This window comes from Charadrius vociferus, unplaced genomic scaffold (assembly GCF_000708025.1).
Source record: "Charadrius vociferus isolate BGI_N301 unplaced genomic scaffold, ASM70802v2 scaffold756, whole genome shotgun sequence".
In the NCBI taxonomy this organism is placed as follows: Eukaryota; Metazoa; Chordata; class Aves; order Charadriiformes; family Charadriidae; genus Charadrius; species Charadrius vociferus.
Window position 1 is genome coordinate 1,060,378 of NW_009648877.1, and position 27,919 is coordinate 1,088,296.

The window sequence follows — 27,919 nt, forward strand, 5'->3', positions numbered from 1 at the left end:
AGACCAAGTATAATCTGTGTTGGAATTGCCGCCCTGTGAATTCCAAGCTCAGGGCAAAAGTAGGGTAAAGGTAGATACAAAGTAGAAGCCAAAACTATAGCAGAGAGACAAAATCTGGAGGAGCTGCAGATGGTTTAATTTTTATTATTTTTTAAGAAAGAATACCTGCAAGTTTGTGTCTGTGCACTGAACAAGAGATTTTTGGTTTTAATAATTTTCCAGCAGAAAAGAAACCTGTATTTGAGACATTCAGACTATCAAACAGGAGGAAGAGAAGCAGCCTGAAACATATCTCTCCCGGTTAGCAAAAACAGGAATTACATTGCTAGATGATGGAAGAAAGAGACCTCCCAAAACATGGGGATAAGAATGCAACACAGCTACACCTGTGATCCTGAATTAAAAAGAAAAATTGTCAAAAGATCACTATGCTCCAACTTGCAAACCTCTGTATGTTACAGTGTGATAATGATTTGGATATGCTGGTGAGTCCTACTTAAACTGAATGTCTTTTTAATTGAAAAAACATTAAGGTTTCTTTTCAAAACAACAGATTGAAGAGTGAACAAATTAAGAAAGGTATTTTAGGTCACTGGGTGGGTATAGGAAATGAGGCAGTGAGAGACCTTTCAGGGAAATCTGAGCACAGGTGAAAGAAAACGAGGAGTGGAAGTTGGAGTGTTTGAGAAACTGAAGAAGCATCCCAAGGAGAAGAAAGCCACCAGAAAGTAAATGAGTATGGCAATGATGAAGGAGATTCTCCGATCCAGAAATCTCTTGCTTGTTGTTCTCATTCCACTTCTGCTGCTTCCTCTGCCACTTTTATACCCAAGCAGCGTAAGTACATTTTCATTTTCTTTTTAACAAAGCCTCTGAGTGCAGTAGGTAGTCATGCTGGATAAGTCCGCAGTGTGCAAAAAGAAATGCAAAGACCTAAATAAGCATTGCCCTTATTAAAATCAAGGACTCAAATTTGAAGGACTGGGAATGTCCCTTAGAAGTCATCACAGTAACACCCAGAGCTACCTTGAGTCCTGTCACAAGCAGAGCTGAAAAACCAGGTGAAGCTAGTAAAGCACTATTTCAAAATAGAAACATTGTATCTCTTCTTTTTTTACAGTGATGTGTGTGTGTAAGGGGGAACAGAAAAAAGATATCCAACAAAATTTTCTTTAAGGTGAGGTCTTTAAAAGGAATACTTTTAGTGTCTTCAGTTTTTAATGATCAGTATGCATGGAGGGACTTTCAATTTAGTCTGGGTTTATAGGACAGCAATTCAAGTGAGGCAGGAGCCGAGACTCAGTGACAGCCATGTAGGACCATATATGGCATCCATTATTCTAAAGCAGATGTAGGCACCTCTACTTTGCCCACATTGCAGCTCCGGCAGTGGCTGATAAAAGATGGCTCTGAGGACAATACAAAGGAGGGAATAGCCTGTGCTTAACATGCAGACCAGGGAATGGGAGTGAACGCAGCTGCATTCCCAACACTGTTTTGGAGTTACTGAGTACCCTTGGCCATGTGGTTAACTCCCTTCTATGCATGTCTCTCCAGTTGTAAACCATAAAATAACAATGTTTTCCTACCTTATAGAGATGGTGATGTTTAACCTATAAAAATTTGCAATGTATTTAAAATTCTGCAGCTGGTGCTTCCATAGTGCTAGGTGTAAATCTGGCCAAATGGTGCAGCAATTCCCATTCCTTCCTCTACCCTGCTATAGCTTGATTCTTCCTTCTAGATTTATGAACCTACTACTTTATCACATAGAAATGCAAAGGATTAGAAATTGTATAGCAGTTTCCAAAAATAAAACTCTAGTATTTTGTTTGGAAAGAAAAACAGGATTCATAGAAAGGAACTGTTCCTCCACCACTGAACCGTATGTTACACAGGAGTTTTCCTGCTCTGAACTTCAATGTATGTCTCAGCTGTCCTCTTTATAACAGTTTTCCACCTCTTCTATCTCGGGAGGTAATGAATGACAGACAATCATGCTCTTCTTCAGAGAACAGCAAGGCTCACCATTTCACAGGGGCATGTTTTAAAAAAGGGTTTAATCTCCCCCAATGTCACTGGAAGGGCGACATAAGAACAGATACTTCCTGACATGCCCATATGGCACTGTAACTGCAGCATGCTCTATGTCCCTTGACAATCTCTCCTAGGAAACAGGAGATTCACTGCACTAAAATTTGTCACTCGTGTTTGTTCCCTGCTGTATTCAGAGGCACAGGATGCAATAAGGAAACTCTAATAACCCAGGGAACTGTAATAGCATCATATGGGTGCTGAAACAGATGTTCACTGACAGTATAGCTGCAAGAATTGCTATTACACAGAACAAGCTCCTCTGCGCTATTACTCTGCACCTCATGGTGTGGCTTTACTGCAGTGATATGAAAAGCCATCAGATGATGCTTTACATCTACTTTATATATAGGTGAATGACCGCAGATGGTAAAGTATAGCCGTGAATCTGACCCAGGGTTGGACAAAAGTTTATAATGCTATTAAGAAAACATCTACACCATATAAACTCAGTTGACAATACATTATTCAAAGTGGCTTAGTGTAGTATTTACTTTGTTACAACCCATTGACTATGATTACTTCTTAAACCTGAAGTCTAAATTTGTCACCTGCTGACTTACTTATATTTTCATTTATCAGACAATTATATTAGTTTTCTGTCTTTCTTATAGAGATCAGAATTACCAGGTGGTTTACATTTGCATTTCTGCAGGGAATCTTGATGATATCAGCACAACTCTGGAAATGTCAAAGGAGCATTACGCATGTAGTGGCAAGAGCGATCAAAGGGAACACAAGGACTCAATCTGTTTGTAGATACAGCTTACGGGAATAATGCCCACAGTTTCTTTTCTATTATTTTATGAAAAGAAATGGTTTGGTAAAAAATAACCCACAGAAAATTTCCTTGGATTCTTCTTCCCTTTCCAAAGTTTATACCTGAACTATGACTTGTACAGCAGGTTTGGGACATGCATAGGTGCCGTCCAGGTCATGACACATACAAAAAAAACATTGCGTGCTTTACAAACTGTGGGTCTTTTTCATTCTGTCCTTATTTCCCTCATTATTAACAGTGACATGGGAACATTTTTGTGTTGTTGTTTTTTTTTTTTTTAATCTTTATCCCCCTGTTTTCATAAAGCACGCCACATGAATTCAGCCAGATGTGGGCAGGGTCTGCTATGACTGCTGATCCTGTGGCCACACTGAACCAAATGAAGGACATGTGGATGACTCCCGAAAAGTCAGTAAGAGTTGCTGTAAGCTGTGAGAGCTGCAGCATCAGGTGATGTTGACACCTTGACATGCCAAGTCAGCAGAATGGACCCTAAAGCACAGAACATGTTCTGAATGGACGGCATACTTTCTTTCACCTTTGTTTTTATTTACACAAGTTGAAGGGAAGGAATTATAGCATGATCCCATCAGCTCAAAGATGGTAGTCCAGAGGCCAAACTACCTCTTCTTTGCACAGCTTAACCACATACCTGCAAGGAAAGATAGGCCATTCACATCCTTAAGTGGAGAAATCTCCAACACAGAGTTTGTTCTTTTTAATCATTCTGCGATCCTCGGATGTTTTAGTTACAAAAGTTTTATGCATGACCCTTACTGTGGAATTTTTAGCCATGACTTCCTTTCAGCGTCTCTTTTCTTTTCCTCTAAGGGACTGACTGAAGATAGGTGGTAGTCCCTACAACCTTCACATGTTTTCCTATTCCATGCTTCAAGCCCTGAGGTGGGCTTAACAGTAATTTTCAGCTGTACAAGAAGCAAGAAGGGTGAAACAGTTAAAATAATACAGCTGCTACTTCAGTCAAGTACTTAGTAGCTCTGGTAACCATTAATTAAATATAGAAATTCAGTTCAATTAAATAGAAGAGATTAATACGTTTCTCTTGGAAACAAGCTGGTTTAAAGAACTGAGAAAATAAATAAAGTTGCTAGACAAGCTGATTAAGTTTTTAGTAGAGATTATCAAACTTGGCTTTCCTAGTATTTGCTACTTGGTTTTATACCATTTAAAAATGTGCTGTATTTTAGTTTTGTCTGTAAACTGGTTACAGCCTAGTGGATAGGAAACACAAAGACTCAGGGCCCATCCCAGCTAGGTTTTCATAGAGATGCGACTTGCCTTTGTCCTATTCTATTTCCACTGTCAGTCTACTTTATTGCTACACACAGAGGAGCAATAGAAAATAACAATCCATGCTTAAAGTGATTAAAGAGAAGTATATTTTTTGAGTGAGAAAATAGTTTGGAATCAGGTTAGGATGAAATTAATTTTATGTGCTTTCGCAAAACATATTACTTGTTTCTTACATCTTCATTGCTTTAAAATAAAAATCAATGCTTTTTCATTAAAAGGCATTTTCATTATTGTCCTTGGACAACTGCTGGATATCATACAGAGCCCATGCAAACTCATAGTGTGTTAACAGAAACTAATGAGTTAAAAAAAAATAAAATGAAAAAAAATCACTAGGTCACAAAAATGACCCTATGCTCTGCTGTCTGTGGAATATTAACCATGAAGTACAATGTAGTTAAGGGTGACTGAGCAGCATGTTGGCTAATGTTTAAGAGCCAATCCATCAGCAACGTGACTCTCATCTAAAATAGTTTTGTCTTCCTAGTAGAGATTACTAAAAATCTCTAATGCCTGTCATTTCACTTTTTAAATTTCCATTTTTAAGTCAAAATTGTTTGGTTTTTTTTACTGAGTGACCACTTGAAGCTGTTACAAACTGAACACCAGTCTTTGGAGTTTACATAGGAAGTTCAATCTAACCATGAGGAGGAACTTCTTTCCTTTGAGGGTGGCAGTGCACTGGCACAGGCTGCCCAGAGAGGTTGTGGAGTCTCCCACTCTGGAGACATTCAAAACCCGCCTGGACACCGTCCTGTGCAACCTGCTGTAGGTGAACCTGCTCTGGCAGGGGGTTTGACCTAGATGATCTCCAGAGGTCCCTTCCAACCCTGACCATTCTGTGATTCTGTGAACCAGTATAGCAATACCATTTCATACAATGCCTGCTTCATAATCCATGAATATTAAAAGCCCGCTTCTGATCTCATCCATTCTAAGCCAACCCTTTCTAGCCTCTCTTATAATGTTTTCTTGGGAGCAATGAAGCTATAACTGCAATATAACCTTTTATTGTAATATTTTGCTGAAGGACCTGATCACGGATGACTAGTGAAACCTGTACTGGAGAGCTAAAAACCCAATCCACTCTTCTACAATAGTTAAGGAAGAGAAAAAAATATGCACATTTCTTTGTGGTTCAGAGTACTTGTCCATCCACAAAGAATCCTAAATTTCCCCAATAGCCTTTCAGACACTCTTTATAGTCTCCAAAGTAATTGGAGTTTATCTGATTCAAGGAAATTATTTTTCCTGGTAACCTTATTTCAGGTATTTTGGTGGCCCTGCTTACTTGAATCAGAACTGTTTAATGTTACACTTTTCTGAAATAGGAGTCAGAGCAAAGTCTGGCAGTTAATTTAAACCCAAGCTTCTGAGTAAGCTTGGCTCCAATTTCTGAGAAAGTAGAGGAAATGGCACATGGTGATCTTTCTTAACTTTTTCTCTGGGCTGTGTTCTGTCTGTTATTACTATAAGCTGTACTAAAAAAGAGGAACAGCTTATTGTGGCTCTTTGTTAGGGGTAATGTAAAAAGGACATGTATAAACATGAATTTAAATACAAGCTATTGATTCATTCCATTGAACCCGCATTCCTGTATAGTCTGACTTTAGACTTTATCACCTTGTTCACAAAACTGATTGTAAAAAAATGAAGAGTAATATACACTCATTGATTTGCACAAGGATCTGCAGGAATTGGTTGTGTGACTTCTTGAAAGCCGCTTAAATTGTGAAACATCCAGTCAGGAAACAAAAGTAATTAAATTATATTTAAGACACTGAAATATCATTTGTGAACAGTGAGTTTTCTAAACAATAGCCATTGTGAGCTGTGAATCCATACAGCTCAATAAGTTCACACAGAACATCCAGTGAATAATGAAGAACAGGTAGACTTATAGCTGGTGTAAATCAGTGCAGACCTACTAGCTGCCATAGAACTGCCAGTTAGACCCAGTACAAGAGCTGGCTTCAAATTTGAGAAAAGGAAAAGAAAAAAAGTCCTGAAGATAATTTCTGTAATTATTTGCAGCAAATATCGCCAGGTTTCTAAGCATGACAAACTAAGCCTAAGGACAACTCCACTGAATGCCATAAAGACGTATCTACCTAAAAAAAAAAAAAAATAAAAAAATTCTGTGGATTAGCTGTGTTCTTCTGTAAAAATATTAATAAGATAGCACCTTTGTCCATCACATACCAGCTCTCCATACTCTCAGCATGATGCTGACATGGCTTTCTCTACCAGAACCTTGGACAGCAGCAAATTTGTGTGATTAACTCTGTTAACCCGTTGCCTCTGAGCCCTTCGGGTCTGTGGTCTTCACCCAAGGGCTGTAGAAATCACCTGAGAAAATAAAATCAACTAAAGAAAAATGTAGGTTTGCACGCTGTTTAAAAAAAAAAGAATCTTTCAGAGCGCTTCCCAAAAGAGCCACAATGTGTCTTTATCCATGCTATGGCAAATGTGAACGTTTTCATGTGTTCCTGAAAACTATGGGTTCCTGTTCTTGTGCAATATTGGAGAGATAGCTGTGTAGAAATATCAGCTCCACAGGCGACAGAAGAGTCATGGTTGAATGTTTGGTAAATATTGGATTATGAAATTCAAACAAATTGATAAATGCACTTGGAACCATTATTTTTGGTGATGAAAACATTTATCCCAATGTTTTGACCCAGCTTATGTGCAAAACCTTTCATTAGCATCATCTTCTGGAACTGGCCTTTTCAATGATAGCTTAGATTCAGACCCAAACAGCGGCACCTTAAGAGGTCCTTATGCAGTCCTCATGGAATTTTTTAAGTCTGGGAACCCTCAGTCTGCTGAGTCCTATGAACGTGTTCACAAAGGCTTCCACAGCAGGTGGTGTGGCAGTAACATGTAACCTCCATGCTTTCTCCCTACAGGAAGCCTCATGTGCCTACGTGCTGATTGTGACAGCTGTATACTGGGTCTCTGAAGCAGTACCTCTTGGTGCAGCAGCCTTAGTTCCTGCTTTCCTGTACCCACTTTTTGGAGTCATGAAGTCCAGTGAGGTCAGACCAGTATGCTCTTTTTTATCATTTAATCTTCATACTCTTAGTTAACTGTTTGAATAGAACTAATCTTAGCAGACTAGCAAGACTAAGAAGTGTGGGAAGAAGAAGTGTACATCCTGTAATGTGTAACTTGGGCCAACCAGCTCTGTCTTCTACTGAAGATACAGATATAGGAATGGGCATATTAGCCAAGAGGGGTGTCCATCCTGTCAGCTACTGCATCACTAACAATTACCAAAACCTATTGCACTGAAGGACCCCACCTTTCCCCTCCTCCAAAATGATGCAAACAGCAGTTATAGGATAAACCGTAAAGTTTCCTTCCAATTATATTTATTATAGATTATATATAAGGCATGAGTCTACATATTCTAAAAAGAGTTACCATTTACTGTGTAAGACTAGATAGTTTTGTTATCCAGGTGAATGTCTACTCCTTTTTCCAAGCTGTAACCTTAGTGCCACCTTGTAGCCATGAATTCTAAGGCAAAGGAGTATGTGTACAATAAAATCTCTTTGATCAGTTCTGAATTTGCTTACTTGAGTTTTTGGTGAATGTTATTTTCTTTCATGATATGCCAAGAATTTATTTTCTTTCATATACAGCTTCTTTTTCTTGCTTTTTTCTCTCCCTTTTTGGGGGGTGGGAGGGCATCACACTTGATTTATAAGGACTTGAAGTACAGGTAAGAACACAGAAGAATATATAGCAACCATAAAATTGTTGAATTTCTAACACAATCTGGCACTGGGCGTGCCCATAAATGGATGGAGTCAAGCATGAACCAAGAGTTTTATGACCTGCCTTATTCCTCCCAATGGTGTAACAACTGTGTAATATAATCAGGTATATTTCCATACCAATACAGTTAAATATTTTTAGGATATTTTTTTCCTAACATAAAGGTAAAGTAGTTAGACATTTTCATTACAAAATCCTGCAGCATATTGAAGAAGGAAAATTTAAGGTCAGGCTAACAGATATTCAATGTAGTATCAAATTAAATGACTGTGGGCCTATTGCAGAGAATGTATAATTTGCTTTAGGAACAGAAATAAACCCCCATATTTTCAAATAAACAACTCTGATGGTGCTGCAGTCTTTCCAGTCTGCTGTTCTGGAGTGCCACAGAAACCAGGGGTTTTGCTTAGCAGTTTAAGCTACAAATAACTCACAGGGGCTTAAGAACTTGAGCCAGTGTGTCGTGTATGTGTACGTGTGTATTAATAAGAATATTAGTATTCACTTGTTTCTCCAAAATGACTGTGAAAGGAATAAAGGAAAACAACAGATTCTTTGTGCTGCTGGCTTGATGGATTCCTTTCATTCAGTTCAAGATCTTTTTTTAACAAGGTAGCAGGAAAATAAAGAAAGTTACTGAGAAAGAAACCAGGGGAAGAAAGCCAAAAAAGTGATATTTAAAAGTTCTGGCACACAAGTATGATGGCCAAGTCTATTCAGGTCACCATGGGGATTTGCTAAATAAATATAATTAAATAATTACCTTGCTTCAGCTTTCAAAAAATAACATTAGTGTCATTCTTGCACTTTTATGAAGGACCGTCAGTATAACTGAGAACAATGGAAAAAACCTGCTTCTACTGATTTTAATTGTTTTCAAATGCTGGTGCCTACATTTTGTTAGAAGAAGAGCTTTAAACTGAAGAAAATGTGTTTTTGGAAAAATACTCCAGCAACAGCTTGGGAAGGATTGCATCAGAACAAAATGAAAAATTTAGCTAGGCTCCAAGCATCTGTTTACAACTTTTATTTTCTCCTATTTTGTTTGCTTTCACATGAGAGAGGGAGAGAGAGAGAATGTTTTGGTTTGCTTCATTTGTTATTTTTGCAGTCACTTCACAGAACTTCTTCTCATATCTTAGCAAGCCACCCATTCAAGAATGCTGCTTTGGAGGACCATGAGTGGTCTCTGAATTTTCTCTTGAGCCAGTTGATGACTTCTGCTCATCCCATTTAACTTAAAGTTCTCTTTTTTGAAACTTTGCCCTATTTTTGTGATACAATGGAGATGGATTTCCACTGTGAAAAGTTCTGGCACAGGGTTTGTGGATCATCACAGCAATATCCCAACCTTTCTTTATTGCATGCAGAGAGCATGTCCCAAAAGACTTTTCCTGAAGCTGTAAGTTCTAGGGATGCCACATTTTGCCCTGCAGTTGAACAAGACATAAGAAATACAAACAAGACAGACAACGACATCTCTAGAATGAAAAAGCAGATGAAGCATATGAATTAGCTGCCTTCAGCGCAGAGGTTTGTTTGTGGCTGTTTTAGCCTGGGCCCAGCTGAGTATCATTAACTGCAGGCAGCGAACATCCTGCTCAGAGAAATAAAATTTCTCTTGATCTCTTCAAAGCTGAGAAACCTACTAGCAAGAGGGTATAGAGACTTGTTATTTGTAAACACAACAGGAAAGAGATTAAAGAGAACATTTTGACTTATGAATACTTCATGTTCTCCCGCTCCCTATCATTCTTTCTCTAGGGGAAAAAATCCACAATACCATATTTCTCATTCAGCATGCTCCCTGTGTAGGGTAGTTACTGCTTTTTTAACTGACTGTTTCCCCCTTGCCCTTAATGCAGGTGGCTGCCGAATATTTCAAGAACACAACTTTGCTCCTCATGGGTGTGATTTGTGTGGCAGCTTCTGTAGAAAAGTGGAATCTTCACAAGCGCATCGCCCTGCGTATGGTCATGATGGCTGGAGCAAAACCAGGCATGTGAGTGAACCTTTGACTTTGGGGTAGTCTGAGGCTGGCAGCAGCAGCTTTAAAAAGCAAATAACAACTCCGACTTTCCCATCCAGGGGCAAAAGCTAGCTTAGTTTGAGGCTCTTTTTCCTACCTACCTTTCTTTTCAGAGTTTGAAACCTTACAATTTTTCTCATCCTCTTTCTGCCACCTCTTGCTCCTTGGCTTGTTGTCCCTTTGCTTTCTCTTTTTTTACTGATACTGATTTTATTCTCTCTGTTCCTCCTTTGCCTGTTGTTTAGCAAACACAAAAGGATGTTTAAATACTGGATATGCTGAAAATTGCTGTTTCTCACATCACATGCTGATCTTCAGATGGGGTGGCAAACGGCTTCCAGTGATACATTGTCTTATGACAGTTCTCAGCACACGGCAGCATTTTATCTGTGCACAGCATAGTATTTTGGCACCCACAAAAAGAAAAAGTCCTTGTGTAGTCATCAGTTGACTAATGAAAATGTTAGGCAAGGAGACCTTTAATATTTCTGAAAGTGTCTCAAGAAGTTTTCCCTCTGTTGTATTCCAGGTTGCTTCTTTGCTTTATGTGTTGCACCACGGTGCTCTCCATGTGGCTTTCCAACACATCCACCACAGCCATGGTGATGCCAATCGTGGAAGCAGTGCTCCAGGAGCTAGTGAATGCTGAGGAGGAGCATGAGGTCATCAGTACTGCAGGCAGCACCATTATTGAAGAAAACGAGCCAATAGGTATCTGTCAATATTGGCCATTCTTTTCTCATTTGTTTATCTGTGACCAGACTCGTTGATATACATTATTCAAATTCTGTTGAGGTCAGAGCTGTCTGACTTGTACTGCTAAAGACACCAGTCTGTACTCTTTTTTTTTTTGTACTCTTATATTTCTTTCAGAAAATGAAAGAAAGTTTCAAGATGTGATGGCAGAACTGAAGTTGGGAAACTTCTTTTATGTCCAATTTATGTGGAATTTATGTCAAATTAGGGCATGTACTGAAGTTTGTGTGTCATAAACTCTTAGGTCATAGGATTTTACAGGGCTGGAAGGAAACCTCTGAGAAGAAAGTAAAAGAAATGTAGAAGAGGCCCCCAAATATGCTCTGTGATAATCCCATGCTTGCCCATTCTACCCCTGCTCTTCCAGAGCAGGTGCCACAAAAAAATTTATAAGAGCTCTAAGGTTCATTTTGTTCATTCCTTCCCAGAAAGAAAGCATTTGGGAAGAAAAGAATCTCTCTTTTCTGTCAATTCACAGATCCCAGGCTGAAAATGATGCCATCTAACCTTGCCTATTATACATAGGTATGATAGTCTTTTAATTGCCAGAGGCATGTGATCAGGACAATGCGACACAATAAAATGCTGCGTAAGGGTCACAGAGTACCTGAGAGGGTTAGGACATGTTTTGTTTCAGTAGCTTCTCCATTCAGTGGTGCGGCCCAGGGACTCAGCTAAGTTCTTACCCCAAGGGCTGCTTTCTCTTCCTTCGTTGCAGGTCTCAGCGAAAAGCATGGCCAGCCTTCACTGGAGCTTATCTTCATCAATGAGGAGTAAGAATGAACCCTGTACATCACGACCGGAGATTTGAGCCCTACACAGGTTGCATTGAAATGAACCTAGGAGTAGAGACAGGAAGGGCAAGCAGAAGCTTAAAAGTGAATGTTTCAGATGTGATTGACAAGGAAGTCTTACATGAGAAATGGGATTAATGTAATGGTCTGGATCTCACTAAAGCTTCTCAGGATTCATGTATTTTTTAAGACTGTGGCCTTTTTACAGAGAAGAAAAATGTTTCTCGGGGTTTGAAAGATCTTCTTTTGAAGTCTGTGTTTGTGCTGTATAAGAAAGTGCTGTCCACAGATTTTTATTTCTGTTCCCCTGAAGGAACGGTGATGGAGAGGATCCAAGCACAGTATGGAGTGCTCACAGGACCTATCCGGAGGGAAAACGCTTACAGAGGGTTCCTAAGGAAAGCCTTGGACTGTCAAGAACATTCAAGAGAGAGAGGAGAGCTGAGGGATGGGGGCTGGGGAGTAGTAGAAGACTAACAAAACACACCCCTTCTCTCCCCCAAAAAACTGTAAAATATTTCTTTTAATATAGACAAAGTCCTTCAGAATTTTGAAACACTAACAGTTTCACCCAGGTCTCTATTTGGGGTAAAATCTAGTAAGGTGAAAAGGGCAAATCAAGGAAAGGACTAATTTCTTTTGTCAAATTATCAAATTAATCAGCATTTTAAGATACTCAGGAGAATATACAAAGTCATTGTTCTAAAACTGTGTTACAGGCTAAATCCTGAGGAGCATCTTATTATAAGGTGTGAGAATAAATTGCATAAGCCCTTCACAAGCTCCTTCTATTTTGTTCACAGTTGTTCAAAATGAGTGTAACAAGTTCTTGTTACACCTTCAAAAATTTACTTTAAAACAATCATAATCATTCAAACAGCATATGTTGATGACTTTAAGTTAACTTGCTAAAATTAAATAGTTTTCTCATTAGTCTGGACACTAATGGGTTCTCCAATATTCCCTCTGTTGTTATCTCTTTTTATCCTAGCCATATTTTCTGTGCAGTATAGAATCAAATTTTCACTTTGGCATTGTGCCATTAATCCCTTTAAGCCCTATTGAAGCATATGTGCGGGATCTTTCATAACAGAACTTTTATTAAAATAGTACTACTTGGAAAAAAGCTGGAAATTTTATGGGAAAAGAAAAGTAGCACATCGTCTGGAATTAAATCTGTTTTCAATGTCAAAATAAAATTTCAGTTGATTGCTTGCATGGTGCGCATGCCACACAGGACAGATTGTAGTAATGGCTTTAATGTGGTACAGGTAGGTGCTCAGAAACAGCATTGGAGAGGTTGGTGGAGGAAGAACTTGAGTAGAACAAGGCAGCAGTAGCGCTGGATCACCTGGTGATTCACTCCACTGTGAATGGGGTCCATTTCTAGAATGGGGTATATACTACCTAGAATACATAATTTTTCTCTCATGGAGGTGGAACCCCATTGCTATACAGCTAGGGATGGAGCTGTGAAACATAATGACAACTCTTATGTGTTTGGTCAAAATATCACGTACGAGGTACTAATAAATGGTAGTCTTCACCATTTCAGTAGGCACTAGTTCTCCTGCAGATGTTGCCTCTCCTACCCATGATGTGTGCCGTTTGAAGGAGCTGGGTGAAGATGCATTTTTAAAGTATATTTTCCTTTCTTTGTTTTTAGTGCTACTACTACTGACTTCAGCTCCTTGATGCACTCAAAGGTATTGTCATAGGTAGTATCTTCTGAGCTACACTGTCTTCTAACGCAAGAACCATCAGAGCAGAGTCCACACAGCTCTGCAACAAACTGCTGTTTCCTTTATTTCAAACAATAGTGGTTGTTGGCAGAGAGTACATATTGCAGAATGTCCTGCTTTGTATTTAACCTATCAACCCAAATCAAGTTGGGGATCATTAGCTCTGTAGTGTTTGTTGTACTTATTGCTAGAGATCCTGAGTCAGCAAACTAACAATTCCATATGGTTTCTAGCAAATTCAGATATGATCTTTAACTGTCTGGGTATTGCCAACTTCTGCAGCTGAGACACCTCAGTTACTAGAACAACCTGCACATACCACAGTCATAACCTCTAGCAAGGGATCTATTAGATTCTCCTACATGGCAGACAGAGAATACCTAAACTTATAATAATCTGACTTTTAAGATCACTTCAAAATAGAATCAGGTTGTTTGGTTTATTGTAAACCTTTTTTTTCTTTTTTTCCAGTGTAAAGTTTACAGCTGAAAATTTAGTGGGTATTTTGGGGGGTTAGTTTTTTTTTGTTGTTGTTTGTTTGTTTGTTTGTTTGTTTGTTTTCAAAAGTCCACTAGCCATGTTCTTTACAAAGCATCATCAATTCTAATCTAAGTGTCCCTAGGAACCGAGGAAAGGCTAATCCAAAGGCATTTGCCTCCCTACAGAGTATGAATGGTGTGCACATGATAGCCAATCCTATTGGAACGATGAATTCTAAGAGCAATGGGCAGCACCTACCTCAGGTAAGGAGATGTTAGACCCAGGGGTGAGGGAAAAGACAAGGGTGAACATCACCTGCTCCCCACTGTCTCATACTTCTTTGTAAGCTGCGTTACATGGAATTGTTCTCTGTCATTTTACAGCAGTCATGGGTTGGCCCTTTGCTAGTTCTTTCTCCCATTTAGATGCCCCCAGCACAGGTATTTTCAGAAGACCCTCCTCCAATGGCTACGACAATTCATTTAGCTTTACATTCAGTAATGGGATCACAAGTTTCCCTTCTTATTTGGCTGTTCTACCCACTTTATTTTTGCAAAGCCTCCTTGGAAAATGGCCCAACTCAAAAATAACAATCCCTGACACAAAATATCGTACTCAGAACTAAACCAGCAGCAAGCATGGGCCATTTAACTGTTCAACCAGTTTGTTAGGTAGTCTTAGTATCCACCTGCTTTTTGTCTTGCCAAATATCCACCCTCAAAATCCTCCATTAAATCAGTCCATTCCAGTATTTCTACTTCTCTTAAGTGGATCCAAGTGGTGATTGCTGTTTGGACTACAATTACATAAGCTGATGTCCAGGAAAGATTACGCCAAAATCATCACACAAATTTGCATTCACAGTTCAAAAGAATCTGAGTGTATGTTTCCGAAAAAGGCTAATGCGTTGTTCCTGATACTTCATTTGCTCTAATACCCATTTCCCATACACATTCAGTGGTTACTTTGTAACAAATATACCCACTTCACTTTTAACCTACAAGCATTTTAGCCAGTGTACCCTCATGATAACGATGACCCTATAGCATAACTGATTTTACTACATAAACCCAAATCCAATTTAATAAATATAACCAATCTATCTGAGCCACTTGCTGCCTTTTTCCTGATCCTAAATTACAGCCTTGAGGTGCACGTGAAGTGCCTTGAAGTACTGTATCCTTTTCCACTGCAAGAACTTCATTTACAAACATGAAGACTTTCCTGTCACTGCTAAGAAAACTTCTTTTGGAGCAGTATTCTCCTGCAACTTTTTCTTCCATATTCCCATTGTCCTGCCTTTTTCATGCCATTTCTGAGACCCCTAGCACTCCATTACTAATTAGAGGCCCTGACCCAGTATAAGTACAAAAAGCCCACCAAGCATTTGTCTGGTGGCTGCTCATAAACCTCAAGGATTATGGATTCCTACTGCTGCAGTGTTGGCATCCCGCCCCTGCAGACCACAAAGGCTTTCGGTATCCCACTAAGATTCCAGTCAGAACTGGAGCCGGCCCAAACCATAGCCAGAAGTCTGATTACTCTTTGTCCTACATTTCTGCCACATACCAGGCAATTTCAGGCCCCTGGACAGGTTTCAAGTTCTGATCCCAGTTAATCCCTGTGAAAAAAACCCTGCCCTCTCTTACGCAAACCTGTTGTTTCTGTGAGACCAGCATCACCATGGCATTAGAGCAAGCTGGGCTGCAGTTCTGATCACCTGCTTTCTTTGGTGAATGTATCCCCTCACAGGCTCAGATACTGGTCCTGCCTCCTAAGCCCTCAGAACTGGGCCTGAGCACTAAGTATCGGTATCAGACCAGACATGACCACATGGTCTGTAAATGCCTCTCACTGAGTATCTCCTACGCGGCAACCATTGGAGGACTGACAACCATCATAGGGACCTCCACTAGCCTCATATTCTTAGAGCACTTCAACAAGTAAGTGACACTGTGGTTGTGTGAGAATGGTGGTGGGTCATTGTCATCTCTGTGGCTTTCCCCGTTTGTTACTTACTACTTCAAGGAACCCTTGTAAGACTTGTATCTCTGAAGGCAATTTTATTTCCTCCTTCATGCTAATGTTATTACGGGGTAAATGGTTGAAAGGGGGAGCTTAAGTTAATACATATCCATGTCTTTCTCCCATGCAAAACAAAAATTCCTCAGTGCGTGGCAATATTTAAGTTTCTTCAGCAGCTTCTTTTGATTTTACAAACTGATTATCATGAAGGCAGAAAGCACTCTGGAAAAGTAAACACTAAAGCTGTGAAGATATAGCAAAGACAACAAAGATAAATACAAAAGAAGAAATGTCACAAAATTAGCATCAAGTTGTTCTATGGGTTCTTAGAAAGTGAGTTTTTATGGTGAACCTAGGGGCATCACTAGTCGTACTTGGGCTGCTCAACATGTACCGCAAAAATAAATAAACTTACATATGTGGCCTTACACCTTTGCTTCAGAGAAGATGGGAAGCAGCTCTCTGATCAGTTAAGTATTTCATTTATCATATATGCCCAGGGCTCTCAAAGACATGAATGTTACCCCTGTCAGATGACTGGTGGTGCTTTTCATGCGCAAATATGCATCCAAGCTCAAACCTGATTCTGATCATCTAGTGCTGCCACTGCTGCCATGGTACCCTTCACTTCTCTCTCTCAAATGGTGGTAGCAAAGAAAACTAATATTGGTAGCCATCCTTAACCCAAGGATTTGGTTTTTACAGAATTTCTAAAGATCTTGCTGTTACAGCAGTTCCATCAAATGTACATATCAGATATCTTTGTCAGAGCCCAGCAGACTACAGTCATTATTGGTGTGGTTCACAATAAGACGTACAAAGAGATTCTGGGTGAAATCATTAAGTCTGCCGACACTAAAAAGAGCTTTAACTAAAACCATAGGTAGGGCCAGAACTTCACTTCGGGTAACTCTTATGTGTTTTTGAAGCTGGCTAGACAATCCAGACTGTCTGAATCATCTGGTCTTAAAGGTGTAAAGTGCTGTATGGCTCACCTGTTGGTCAGGCATGGTCAATAATTGACATTATTTGGCAATTGGTTTCACTATGCACATGTAATGCAGCTGTTGCAAATACATACTGATGTAATTTTTCTATCATGCCATGACAAATATATATACATATATGTGTGTGTGCATCTATGCATATTGGAGGTGTCTGTCCTTTCACTGTTCTAACTTCCCACACATCCATTTTTTCCTTTGCAGCCACTACCCAAATGCTGAAGTGGTGAATTTTGGAACCTGGTTTTTGTTCAGTTTCCCCATCTCCCTCATCATGTTGGTCCTGACTTGGTTCTGGATGCATTGGCTGTTCTTGGGTTGCAAGTGAGTGCAGTTGTTCAAGATGCATGGATTACAAAAGCAGGGCATCTGTGGCCCCTCTAGAACATGTCTCATAAAGATGTTTCCAGCTGCAAATGACAAAAACTAAGGCAAAACTTCCTTCTTCATGCCACAACAACTACGGGAGGAAATCTTATTGCTTAGCTGCGCTGCATAGACAGCAGCATACAATATTGCTGCTTGAGAGTGAAGCGCCTAGATATTGCTGATGGAAATCCTTAGGATGCATTCAGCTGATTTTTTGACTCTCATGACCATGAGGCACCCATTGTGGACCAAAAATGTTGTTAAAAGTCCTTTTGGAAAAGTACAGCTTAAAAGATAGAAATAGAAAATAAAAAAAAAAAATAGAGGGTAAACAGACTCCAAATATATTTCTCCTTAAAGTGGAAAGGACTTACAGCCTAAAAGATGAATACCTTTTGATACCAGTAAGTCCCTTAGCCTCAAAATAAGAACAGGGCTCAGTCTCCTAGTTTATTTGTACCATGCATTCTCTTTGCAGACGCACTCAGCAAAGTTAATGAAAATTGACTAAATGTGTGCATTTAGAGTGAATTAGTTAATCTGCATTAAATTGTGGTGCAGACACATTTACTCAGAATTAAAGAGGACTTAATTTGATTTAGTTTACTCTTAAAAGTAAACTGAACTGACATCACTAATTTATTTCACCTAAGACAATGAATAAAATGATAATGACTTCTGCTTGCTGCTGACCTTGACTAGATTTGAAGAGGTAATTTAGAGGTGAATAGCTCCGTGTCCTCTCAGTCAGTCTCCTGAGCCTTTTAGTTCCAAATTAAAAGGCTAAAATAAGTCTTTCTTTTTTTTTTAATCTTGAGAGGAAACAGGCCCTAACAAGACCCTCAATTACTTTCTTTTTTAAACAAAAATAAATATAATTGAAATTCCACATTGCATCTAAGACCTCACGCTGATTAATGTTTTTCTAAGTAATACCGGAGACTAGAAGCATTATAGACTTCTTGAGAAGTACTGGTTGATTCCAGGCCTCCTTAATCTCTGATTCCCGTTCACTGCAGTTCATTAAGGAACATATTATGTTAGAAGCTTGGCTACAATACTCTGCCTTCACATCTTCATAAGCCTAGAAACACTTATAACATGCTGAAACAGCTGCCTGTGCATAAATGTTTACTGAATTCCCATAATGTTCATGCTCTTTTCCTAGGAAACCCACTGTCATCAATCTAGTTTTACTTGGCCCAGTTGGAACAACATGTCAGACTTGCTTTTTAGGCTCCAGACTAGGTCAAAGGCGAAGGATAATGGACCCACCAAATTATTTTTGCCAGCAAAGCAGAGCTAAGGGTAAAATCGTTACTATAGAACTGGCCATTACAAACCATATAGCTCTTCTCTTCCAGCAGCTGCATCACTGCTGGTGAAATTAACTGGAATCTAACAGCAAAGTTTGCAAGGAAATTTAAATATTTATAGATGCAGGGCAGTGCTAAGTGTGCTAAAAAGAAGCGTCACATAGGTGCCCATTTACAAGTGATACGAGAAGCTTGTTATAAGACTTCTTGTTAACCAGACGGGGCCTGCCGGTATCTTGAGCTACGCAAATTGCTATGAGAATCTGGCCTTAACCAGACACGTGGAGGGAGATTGTAGTCCATGGTTTGGCCAGTGCTGTGGCACGGATCTCTAGTAGGGTACCGAATGAGACACTAAAATAACAGGAACTACGAAAGCAGGCCATCGTGCACCCGTGATGCTTCAGTCACTGAAGTCCCTGCTGCTGCGGCCCGTTTTAGACAGGCTTTAGCTGCAGAGGTTTCTCAACCCACCCCACACACCTCTGATCTGCGGCTCAAAGCACAGCAAAGTAATGCTACTGGAAAGAAGAAAAAGAAAAGGTTAAAGTGAGCTTGCAAGTATCTTCATATCAGTTAGGAATGTCCAGGGTTAGTTACAGGATGAAAGCAATCTGAATAAACTGAGGACTTCCCCTAATTTTCGCATAAATGTAGAGCAGGTTTAAATATATTCAGCTATGAAATGTGCCTGTGCTTGTATGTCCCTGGCAGAAGTACTGGCATTTTTCACCAGGACAAAACACCAGGCTCATTGCCTTGGCCTCTGAGGCAGAGGCACTTTGGTGCTACGCTGATTGTGCCTGGTTTAGAAACAGCTAGTACTAGTAGAAGCAGACCAGTCATGAAAGGTATCGGGATCCTCAGCACAGCTTTAGCCCTTTACTTATAGTGAATCCTGAATATTCAAGTCAAATCTGGGCTCAAAAGCCAGACTGGGCCCCATATGTGTTGGATACCCCTGATCCGACTGGAAAGCATACAGTTCCCCCATTAAAAATCTGTTGATAGCTGGCCTCTGTCAGTGATGATAGAAATTTGCCATAGCCTTTGGAGGTTTCTGGCACCAGAAAAATTCGGCCACCACCAGCTGTTGGAGGAAGCCTACACAAAGGGAGCTCAGCCACAGCTCGGGACAGCTCAGTGATACCAGTTGGTATTCATCTGAGCACCCTGAGGACCTTCCTACTATGTCTAGGATTGATTCTCAGAAGATCTGGAAACATGCAATAATTTCCCTTCCCATCGCCGTAACTGCCCCAGTCACATCCTCCCCATGTTGCCTCTGGCAACTGGAATTTTCAGTTTGCCTCATTGTTATTATTATGATTTTATTTTTATTTTTTTCATTTGATGTCCTTGTCTAATTTTACTGTGCTATCTACCTCAGTTTTAAAGAGACCTGTTCTGTGAGCAAGAAGAAGAAGACCAAACGGGAAGAAATGTCAGAGAGAAGAATTCAAGAAGAATATAAGAAACTGGGAAATGTTAGGTAAAGCAGACCTGCCTTCCTCGGGAATTTGCCCCTCTCGGCAGGACCATCCTTTCATCTTGCTCTCCATGTTGCCTTTGGCTCATGTAGATTATTCTTAAACTGTCAGTGATTTCTCCTTCTTTCCAGGATAGGAGTAGAACTAAATGCAAAAACGAACAAAAATCGAAGACTTTGTTACAAACATACATTTATTTAGTCGTGTATTTATTTCTAAAGAAAAAGGAAATAAAAGGGAGGATTCAGGTTTATACCAGAGCTCAAAGGTCATCTGAGTCAAGGTTTGTCTCTGTCTTTGAACTAAATCATTAAAGGACCCCCCCTTCCCAATTCATGCACATACTTATTTTGCTGGATAGACGTTCACTGTTAGCAAAGGCTTTGCAGCAGTCTCCCATGTCGTGAGATGTCCAGCCCTCTCAGTTGCCCATAATCTTTATTTATGGTGGCAAGAAATCTGAAACAAGAAACTGAATCCAGGCTGTTGTTCAGACTTGCCTAAATATGAAACCATACTTACTTTAAATCTATCCTAAATTAAAACTCAGTATCCTCGAGTCACCTTTAATCTTATATTTATTCCACGTGCTTAAAATATTTGTGCTAATCTACATTGCCATTTGCTCTTATGCTTTCTGGACTTTAAAAAAATGCAATAGAAAGTGTTTACAGTCGAATAGTAACATTAGCTTTACCTTATTACCACACTTAACTGGATAATAATGCAAATACAAAACAAGCATTTATAAATATTTTCCTTCAGGCCTTGGCCATGAATGACTGAATTGCAAATACAGACTGATACTTTTAGCTTATTTTTTACTGGGTTTAGATGGTTCTCAGCTGGGACCCAAACGTAGAATTCTTTAATTCCAACTAAACTTCCTTCCTATTTTCCGTATTTTTTCTACCCTTTTTGTTGAACTCAATTTCTACTTTCTTGCTTCTTCTGGAATTCACTGTCAGGTTTTCAGACAGACCTAGGATTGAATTCTTTGTTTGTTTGTTTGTTTGTTTGTTTTATTATTCCTAGCTATCCTGAGATGGTGACTGGATTTTTCTTCATCCTGATGACCTTGCTTTGGTTTACTCGTGAGCCTGGCTTTGTACCAGGATGGTCATCTTTTTTTGAGAAGTAAGTGAAATTCCCTAAAAAACTGCAGAAGAATATGGCCTTGCATGTTCTGACTTTCTGCGGTAATTTTTGGCTGTAAAACATCATCAGCCACTTTTGCCAAAGTGGTGAAAAATGAAGTCTATGTTAAAAAAATAGGATCTTGGCTTTTTAATCTACATCTGTTCACATGGCAGCAAATTGTATTCTTTCTCAGTAATCAGAGTGAATTAACTAAAGAAAGTAAAATAAACATATTTCAAATGTAAAAAAATTGGAGTGTCAGATCCTGAATTTAAAACATTTTAGTGCATTCATAGAGAAGCCACCACTGGAATAGATTGCAACTATAATGCAAATTAAAAATTGGTGAGTTTTTTCAATTTCATTTTGAAAGTATATTTTTTTAACAAAAAGTTTATTTTTGTGAAGATAAATTTTATCAAGAAAATGTCAATTAAACATTACACAGAATGGTAACTGAAGCAAATAATTTTTCTTTTATTTTAAATAATGTTGAAACAAATTATATTAAAAGTAATGTAACACAGAATACATATCAAAGAACAAGTCATTTGAACTTAAATTTTCTTAAGTTTCTGCCTCATAAAATGATTTTATTTTTTCTTCCTAATTTTAAAAGAAAAACAATTTCTAATACTGGAATTTCCTGAGGATCTCTGGAGTTCAGCACTCCTCACAATAATTTTTCAGACTGAGTTTTAAACATTTAATTTAAAATCAATCTACAGTTCATTTCTAAAGGATCACTTGGGCTCAACTTTCTCCAGACTGTGTTTACTGTTTCTTGCTTTTAGTAAACAAACTATTTTTCTGTACCTCTGAGTTCATAGATTTGTAAACCAAAAGGGATTTCTTTTTTTTTTTTTTTCCACTGGATTCTTAAAAATTGTTGAGCAGTGATTGAAGTTGGCTATTGGAGTCAGTTTAACAAATGCAAAAAAAAAAGTATGCTTGATATGCAGGCATATTTTTGTAGTGGATTGTTAGTAAGATTTCAGATGTGGAAATACAACTTCACCTACAACAATCTGCTTGGAGCCATGTACCTTGTTTGGAAATGTTTCTGTTAGTGTGTTTTTATGATAACCCCACTGTTCCCTTCCTAGGAAAGGTTACCGGACTGATGCCACTGTCTCTGTATTTCTTGGTTTTCTCCTTTTCCTCATCCCAGCAAAAAAGCCATGTTTTGGAAAAAGGGAAAAAGGTAAGGAGGATGCAGCAAGAAAGAGACCTGGCACGTTTCCTAGTGCCATTAATGATACTTCTCTGTTCTTTGTAACACTTCCCAAGAAAAGATGTTTATTGTGAAAGGTCAGGGTTCCGTTTCTTCTCTGATACCAGCGCTTACTACATTAAACCTCTGTTTTTTTGTTGCTTTAGTCCATAGTGTCTCATCCAGCAGATTACAAACAGATCTTGTATCTGAGGCCACCATCTTTCCTGTGTTTACAGAGTTATCAAAATTGAGGATTGAGTTTTAAGAAAGGTTGAGATGAAGTTCCATATAAAGAACTATAATGCAGATGTTTGCAATATTGGCTGAAGATAAGCTCTAGTAAATAATGTGGTCATTACTTATACAGTAGAAATCATTGATCAAGTAAACATAAAAGAGGTCAGTAAATGTCAGACAAAGCTCCAATTTTGGGCAATGCTTCTCTCACAATCTTCTTGATAATAATAACGATTGTTATTTCACGCTTCTGTTTGGGTAGCACTCAGAGGTATTGATTAGTTTGCTGTGACAGGCTTTCAGCAGTCACCTATGAAAACAGAGTCTGCACAGAGGGTTACGTGGAGATTACAAATGTACATAGATATGTTTATTTTTTACACTGACATATACACAGCGTTTAGGGAAAAATGACTCTCTAGCTCTACTTCAAGAAAATTCTCAGGCATCTAAAAAAATAACGTCCTCAGATAAAACCTAGGAACACAAACGCACTTTATCATGCTTCATGGCCTACTGGAGAGAGAAAATGCCTTTTGAGAAAATAATCCCATTGTAACTCCATCTTTGAAGTCTACTGATAATTTGCCCACAATAGAGTGCACAGTCCCTCAAAAAGCTATAGAATGAAACACAGGGGGTTATAACTATTCACATCAACAGAGCGGCCAAGGGGAAGTCAGGACATTTGGAACTAATATGCTGTATTTTCTGAGGCTGAGCTAACCTAAATAGGATACTTGTTTCTTCACCTCTTACAGATAGTTCTCAAGAAAACTCCCATGGATATTACATTATTCCTGCTAGTGTGAAAAATTTGAAGATCTTTGCAAAAAAAACAGTGTAATACTGGTCACACATTTGCTTTATTTTGATACAGGAGACGGTGAAAAGTCAACAGACATTAACACATTGGATCCCATCATTACCTGGAAGGATTTCCAGAAGACCATGCCTTGGGAGATTGTAGTGTTGGTTGGAGGAGGTTATGCCTTAGCAGCTGGATGCAAGGTATTGATTTAGATTTATCCTCCTTCCGAAAAAAAATTAATAAACCTGGACTTTCATCCTTTTGTATGCTCCCCAGTTTGGATTTGCAATGTGGATACTGTCAAGTTTGTACATAACCTAGTCCCTACTCCCTGCACTCAAGGGACAGTTATTTGGCTCAAGTCAATTGTGTAAGCATCTGTCATTTCTGATGCTTTAGAATACCGAGATATTCCTTCAAAGCTCACGGACACAACACAGGATCTGAGGGACACCTCACACTTTCTCAGCTAAGAGCTAACCAGACAGAGGGGGAACTTCTCAGCTGCCACTGGATGCTTCTCTTTTGGCAACTGAGTCAAGCTCCTAGCGCTGACGAGACAAATCATACTCTAGGCTCTACTGACTGTATCTATACTCAATATAATTCATGAATACACATCTAGCTCTCCTATAGAATCCTACAGTAGACAACTAAATTTGTGTATTTTAATCTCAAAATGAATTCTACACAGACTGTGCAATCCTTCATCACGAATTCGCAATACTCCAGGTCTCATGCAGAAGAAAGAGGGATCAGCCTTGGTGCCTTTTTACTGTTATTAACTGCCAAATGTATCTCTTTGTTACTATGGTCAACTATTTATTAGGCACTGCAGTAAAATCCAGTTTACTGAACGAAAGGAAATGCAGAAAGCATTGACCTAAACTCTGTTTATTTGCTGGCAGGATCCTCTAATGCAAACTGCCCCAAAGAGAAGACTCTGTTTTGAAAACATACTAATTATTTAGTCATTCTTGTGCTTCTGTCCTTTCCCCAGACCTCTGGCCTCTCTACATGGATTGGACGCCAAATGCTTTCCCTGAGCAGCCTTCCCTACTGGGCTGTAACTCTGCTGGCCTGCGTTTTGGTGTCCCTGGTAACAGAGTTTGTTAGTAATCCAGCAACCATAACCATCTTTCTGCCTATTTTATGCAGCATGGTGAGTAAAAACAATGGCATTTTCAGTCTGTTGTTTCCTGACAGGCTTGTGGGAATGTGTCAGGACATCAGGGTATTGGCCCTCTGATCACATGAAACCCAGCCTCAGTTCCCAAGCTACTGTTCTCCAGCCTCGGGTTTAGGAAAAACTATAAACTCAGGCAGCCGAAAGCATATTTTAGCACCAAGAAATTTATCCAATACCTCTCAGACAAAGTGAAAACATAGCTCCTGCGCTGAGGGATTCACAGTCTAAGTACAAGAAAAGGTGATGATGCAATCAACAAGACAGGTGAAGTCCACATAAAGCTTAGATACTATTAGCAATGTTATTTTAAACATGCTGTTCATTGGCTAGTAGTCACCCACTCACTACTTGTAAGAAAAGACTGTAGTACTGAATTTTATATCAGATTTAAATGTGTTCAAGGGGGTGATCTGGTAAGCATACTATCATCCAGCATGGAAAGCAGAGATGTTTGTAAGGGACAGAAAAAAAATCAGGAGACTGGTGACAAAGGCAGAGGAAAGAGATACAGATTTCATTCTATATTGGAATAGCAGTTACAGAAAACTCTCTTATTTCTTTTCTTTTACGTTACGTGAAGCTTTTCTTACCAAGAATGCAAGTCATTAATCGTGTTTCCCTATTATAACAATTTTACGGGATTGTCCCAAAGCACATTTTCTGAACAGCTCTGAGGTAATATGAAGATATGGTCAGATGAAAATAAGTAATTATGTTAGTATGGCTTATGAGTTCAGATTTACCTCTGCTCCATGGAGAAAGAGACTCCTAAAGAGAAATTTAGAGCAGTAATCTACTTTAAGTAGCCTGAACTGCCATCTTAAGTCAGTCTCTCTTTTTTGACTGTAAAAGTAACTTGGAGACACTTCCCTCTCCAAAATTAAATTAGCCTTGTGAATACATTTCCCTTTCCCTCTGACATTAAGTTAGGCCATAGCAATGTAAACAAAAATGCAAAATTTCACCACCAATGAAGGCTGCAGTGGAAGAACAATTCTTTAGACCACTCTAAAGAATATTTCATCATCACTGCCTTCTCGCCACAGACCATGAATAACTAGTTTTCTTAACCGCCATTCAGGAGGACTTTACATAATGGTCTCAGTATCTTCAGCAACTGAAAGAATTAAGTTCTTCATGTCAACCTGTTGTGACTTCTCTTGGATGAAGACTGAAGCGGCAGTCAGTGTTAAGATCCAGAAGAAACAACACAATGACACAGAGAACAAGTGGGAGAAAGAGCAAAGGTGGCCTAATGGTAGTAATCTCTATCCTCCCTCAGCGCGAAATGTCTCAAAAGAAATCCCTGGTCAGCATTACTCTAAAAAAAACCACAACCAAAACCAAAAATACCTCCACACTTTAGTTTAGAAACCAGGGACATGAGATTGCAGTCTTGTTCAACATATTCGTCAATGACCTGGATGAGGGGACAGAGTGCACCCTCAGAAAGTTTGCTGACAACACAAAACTGGGAGGAGTGGCTGACACACCAGAAGGCTGTGCTGCCATACAGCACGACCTGGACAGGCTGGAGTGTTGGGCAGAGAGGAACCTCATGATGTTCAACAAGGGCAAGTATAGGGTCCTGCACCTAGGGAGGAATGAATAACCGGGGTTCATCTGCTGGAAAGCAGCTCTGCAGCGAGGGACCTGGTAGTCCTGGTGGACACAAGTTGATCACGAGCCAGCAATGTGCCCTTGAGGCCAAGAAGGCCAATTGTATCCTGGGGTGCACTAAAAAGAATGTGGCCAGCAGGTCGAGGGAGGTTATCCTCTCCCTCTACTCTACCCTGCTTGAGGCCACATCTGGAGTACTGTGTACAGTTCTGGGCTCCCAAGTCAAGAAAGACAAGGAACTACTGGAGAAAGTCCAGCAGAAGGCTACGAAGATGATCAAGGGAATGGAGCACCTCTCTTATGAGCAAAGGCTGAGTGACCTGGGTCTGTTTAGCATGGAGAAGGGAAGACTGAGAGGGGATCTCATCAATGCTTATAAAATCAATGTTATAAATATCTTAAGGGCGGGTGTCAAGAGGATGTGGCCAGACTCTTTTCAGTGGTGCCCAGTGACAGGACAAGGGGCAACAGGCACAAACTGGAACACAGGAAATTCCATCTCAACCTAAGGAAAAACTTCTTTACTTTGAGGGCTGCCCAGAGAGGCTGTGGAGTCTCCTCCTCTGGAGATATTCAAAACCCACCTGGATGCATTCCTGTCCAACCTGCTGTAGGTGACCCTGCTTTGGCAGAGGGGTTGGACTAGATGATCTCCAAAGGTCCCTTCCAACCCCTGCCATTCTGTGATTCGCAGAATCTTATCTTCACATAAAGCAGAGAGGGTCCTTTCATCCTAATTGTGAGCAGTGGCTTTTATTGGTTAAGTGAAACACCTCTCTCCCTCTCTCCTTCCAGTCAGAAACCCTGCTTATAAACCCTTTATACACTCTGATTCCTGTCACCATGTGTATCTCATTTGCGGTGATGCTACCAGTGGGTAATCCTCCAAATGCCATTGTCTTCAGTTATGGGCACTGCCAGATTAAAGATATGGTGAGTCTTGAGATCGGGTATATATTCCCATGCTTCATGCAGCTTCAACACCTTGTCCCCACACCCAGCAAACCAATAATAATAATAATGATATTGGTGCTAATATAGAGTTATATTGGTCTGCACTGCTGTTAGGCGACCAAGCTGTCAGGTTAAGAACATCCACACATCTGCTGTAGGATATGCACATTTCTCATCTTTATTTTTTATGAATGTAATGGTCTAAACAGTTATCAAAGAACAGGAGTACACAATCCTTTGCATTGACCTGTTAAGATAAACACAGGAGAGCATAAGAAATTAGATTTATCACATAGCTCCCCAGTAAGCTGTGTAGTTATCACCCTGCTATGTATGGTATAACACCCCACTCTGACTATGCGATTGAGAAGTTCAAGAGACAAACTGAGCAGTTTTCCAATGAGCTGCATCAACCTCTGACTATCACTCCTGAATACTCTCACAATGTATACTCTAATACATAATACTCATTGTGCCTTTCTTGGCTCTAGAAATCAGTATACATAATTTATCGCTACATATATGTCAGTATACATACACGCGCACACCTTACTGCTTTCTATTTTCCATGTTAACTGTTTTTGATCAAGTTGTCATTGATTGTGCTCTGATGCATTTTGCTTTTGTAGGTGAAAGCTGGCTTGGGTGTAAACCTGATTGGCCTGGCTGTTGTCATGGTGGCAATCAACACTTGGGGAATTAGACTCTTCCAGCTGAATACTTTTCCAGAATGGGCAGTGGTCGGCAATGTCACTAGCCAAACATAATCTCC

The 27,919-nt window shown here is 39.5% G+C and overlaps 1 protein-coding gene across 1 annotated transcript; it reads left to right on the forward strand.

Annotated features, from left to right (window-relative positions):
- The first annotated feature begins 732 nt into the window (after positions 1-732).
- SLC13A4 (solute carrier family 13 (sodium/sulfate symporter), member 4) lies at positions 733-27,914 on the forward strand. Its single transcript, XM_009887065.1, has 16 exons — positions 733-837; positions 7,102-7,230; positions 9,841-9,977; positions 10,534-10,715; positions 11,479-11,533; positions 13,221-13,260; positions 13,962-14,039; positions 15,529-15,719; positions 17,010-17,129; positions 19,881-19,982; positions 21,016-21,117; positions 22,227-22,324; positions 23,454-23,584; positions 24,385-24,546; positions 26,989-27,126; positions 27,777-27,914. The coding sequence occupies exons 1-16, from the start codon at positions 733-735 to the stop codon at positions 27,912-27,914; spliced, it is 1,908 nt and encodes a 635-aa protein (XP_009885367.1).
- Positions 27,915-27,919: the final 5 nt, after the last annotated feature.

Coding starts and splice junctions, on each gene's coding strand:
- SLC13A4 (XM_009887065.1), top strand. CDS start 733: ATGAGTATGGCAATGATGAAGGAGATTCTCCGATCCAGAAATCTCTTG. Junction 838..7,101: donor CACTTTTATACCCAAGCAGC/GTAAGTACATTT, acceptor TTCTCCCTACAG/GAAGCCTCATGTGCCTACGT. Junction 10,716..11,478: donor TGAAGAAAACGAGCCAATAG/GTATCTGTCAAT, acceptor CCTTCGTTGCAG/GTCTCAGCGAAAAGCATGGC.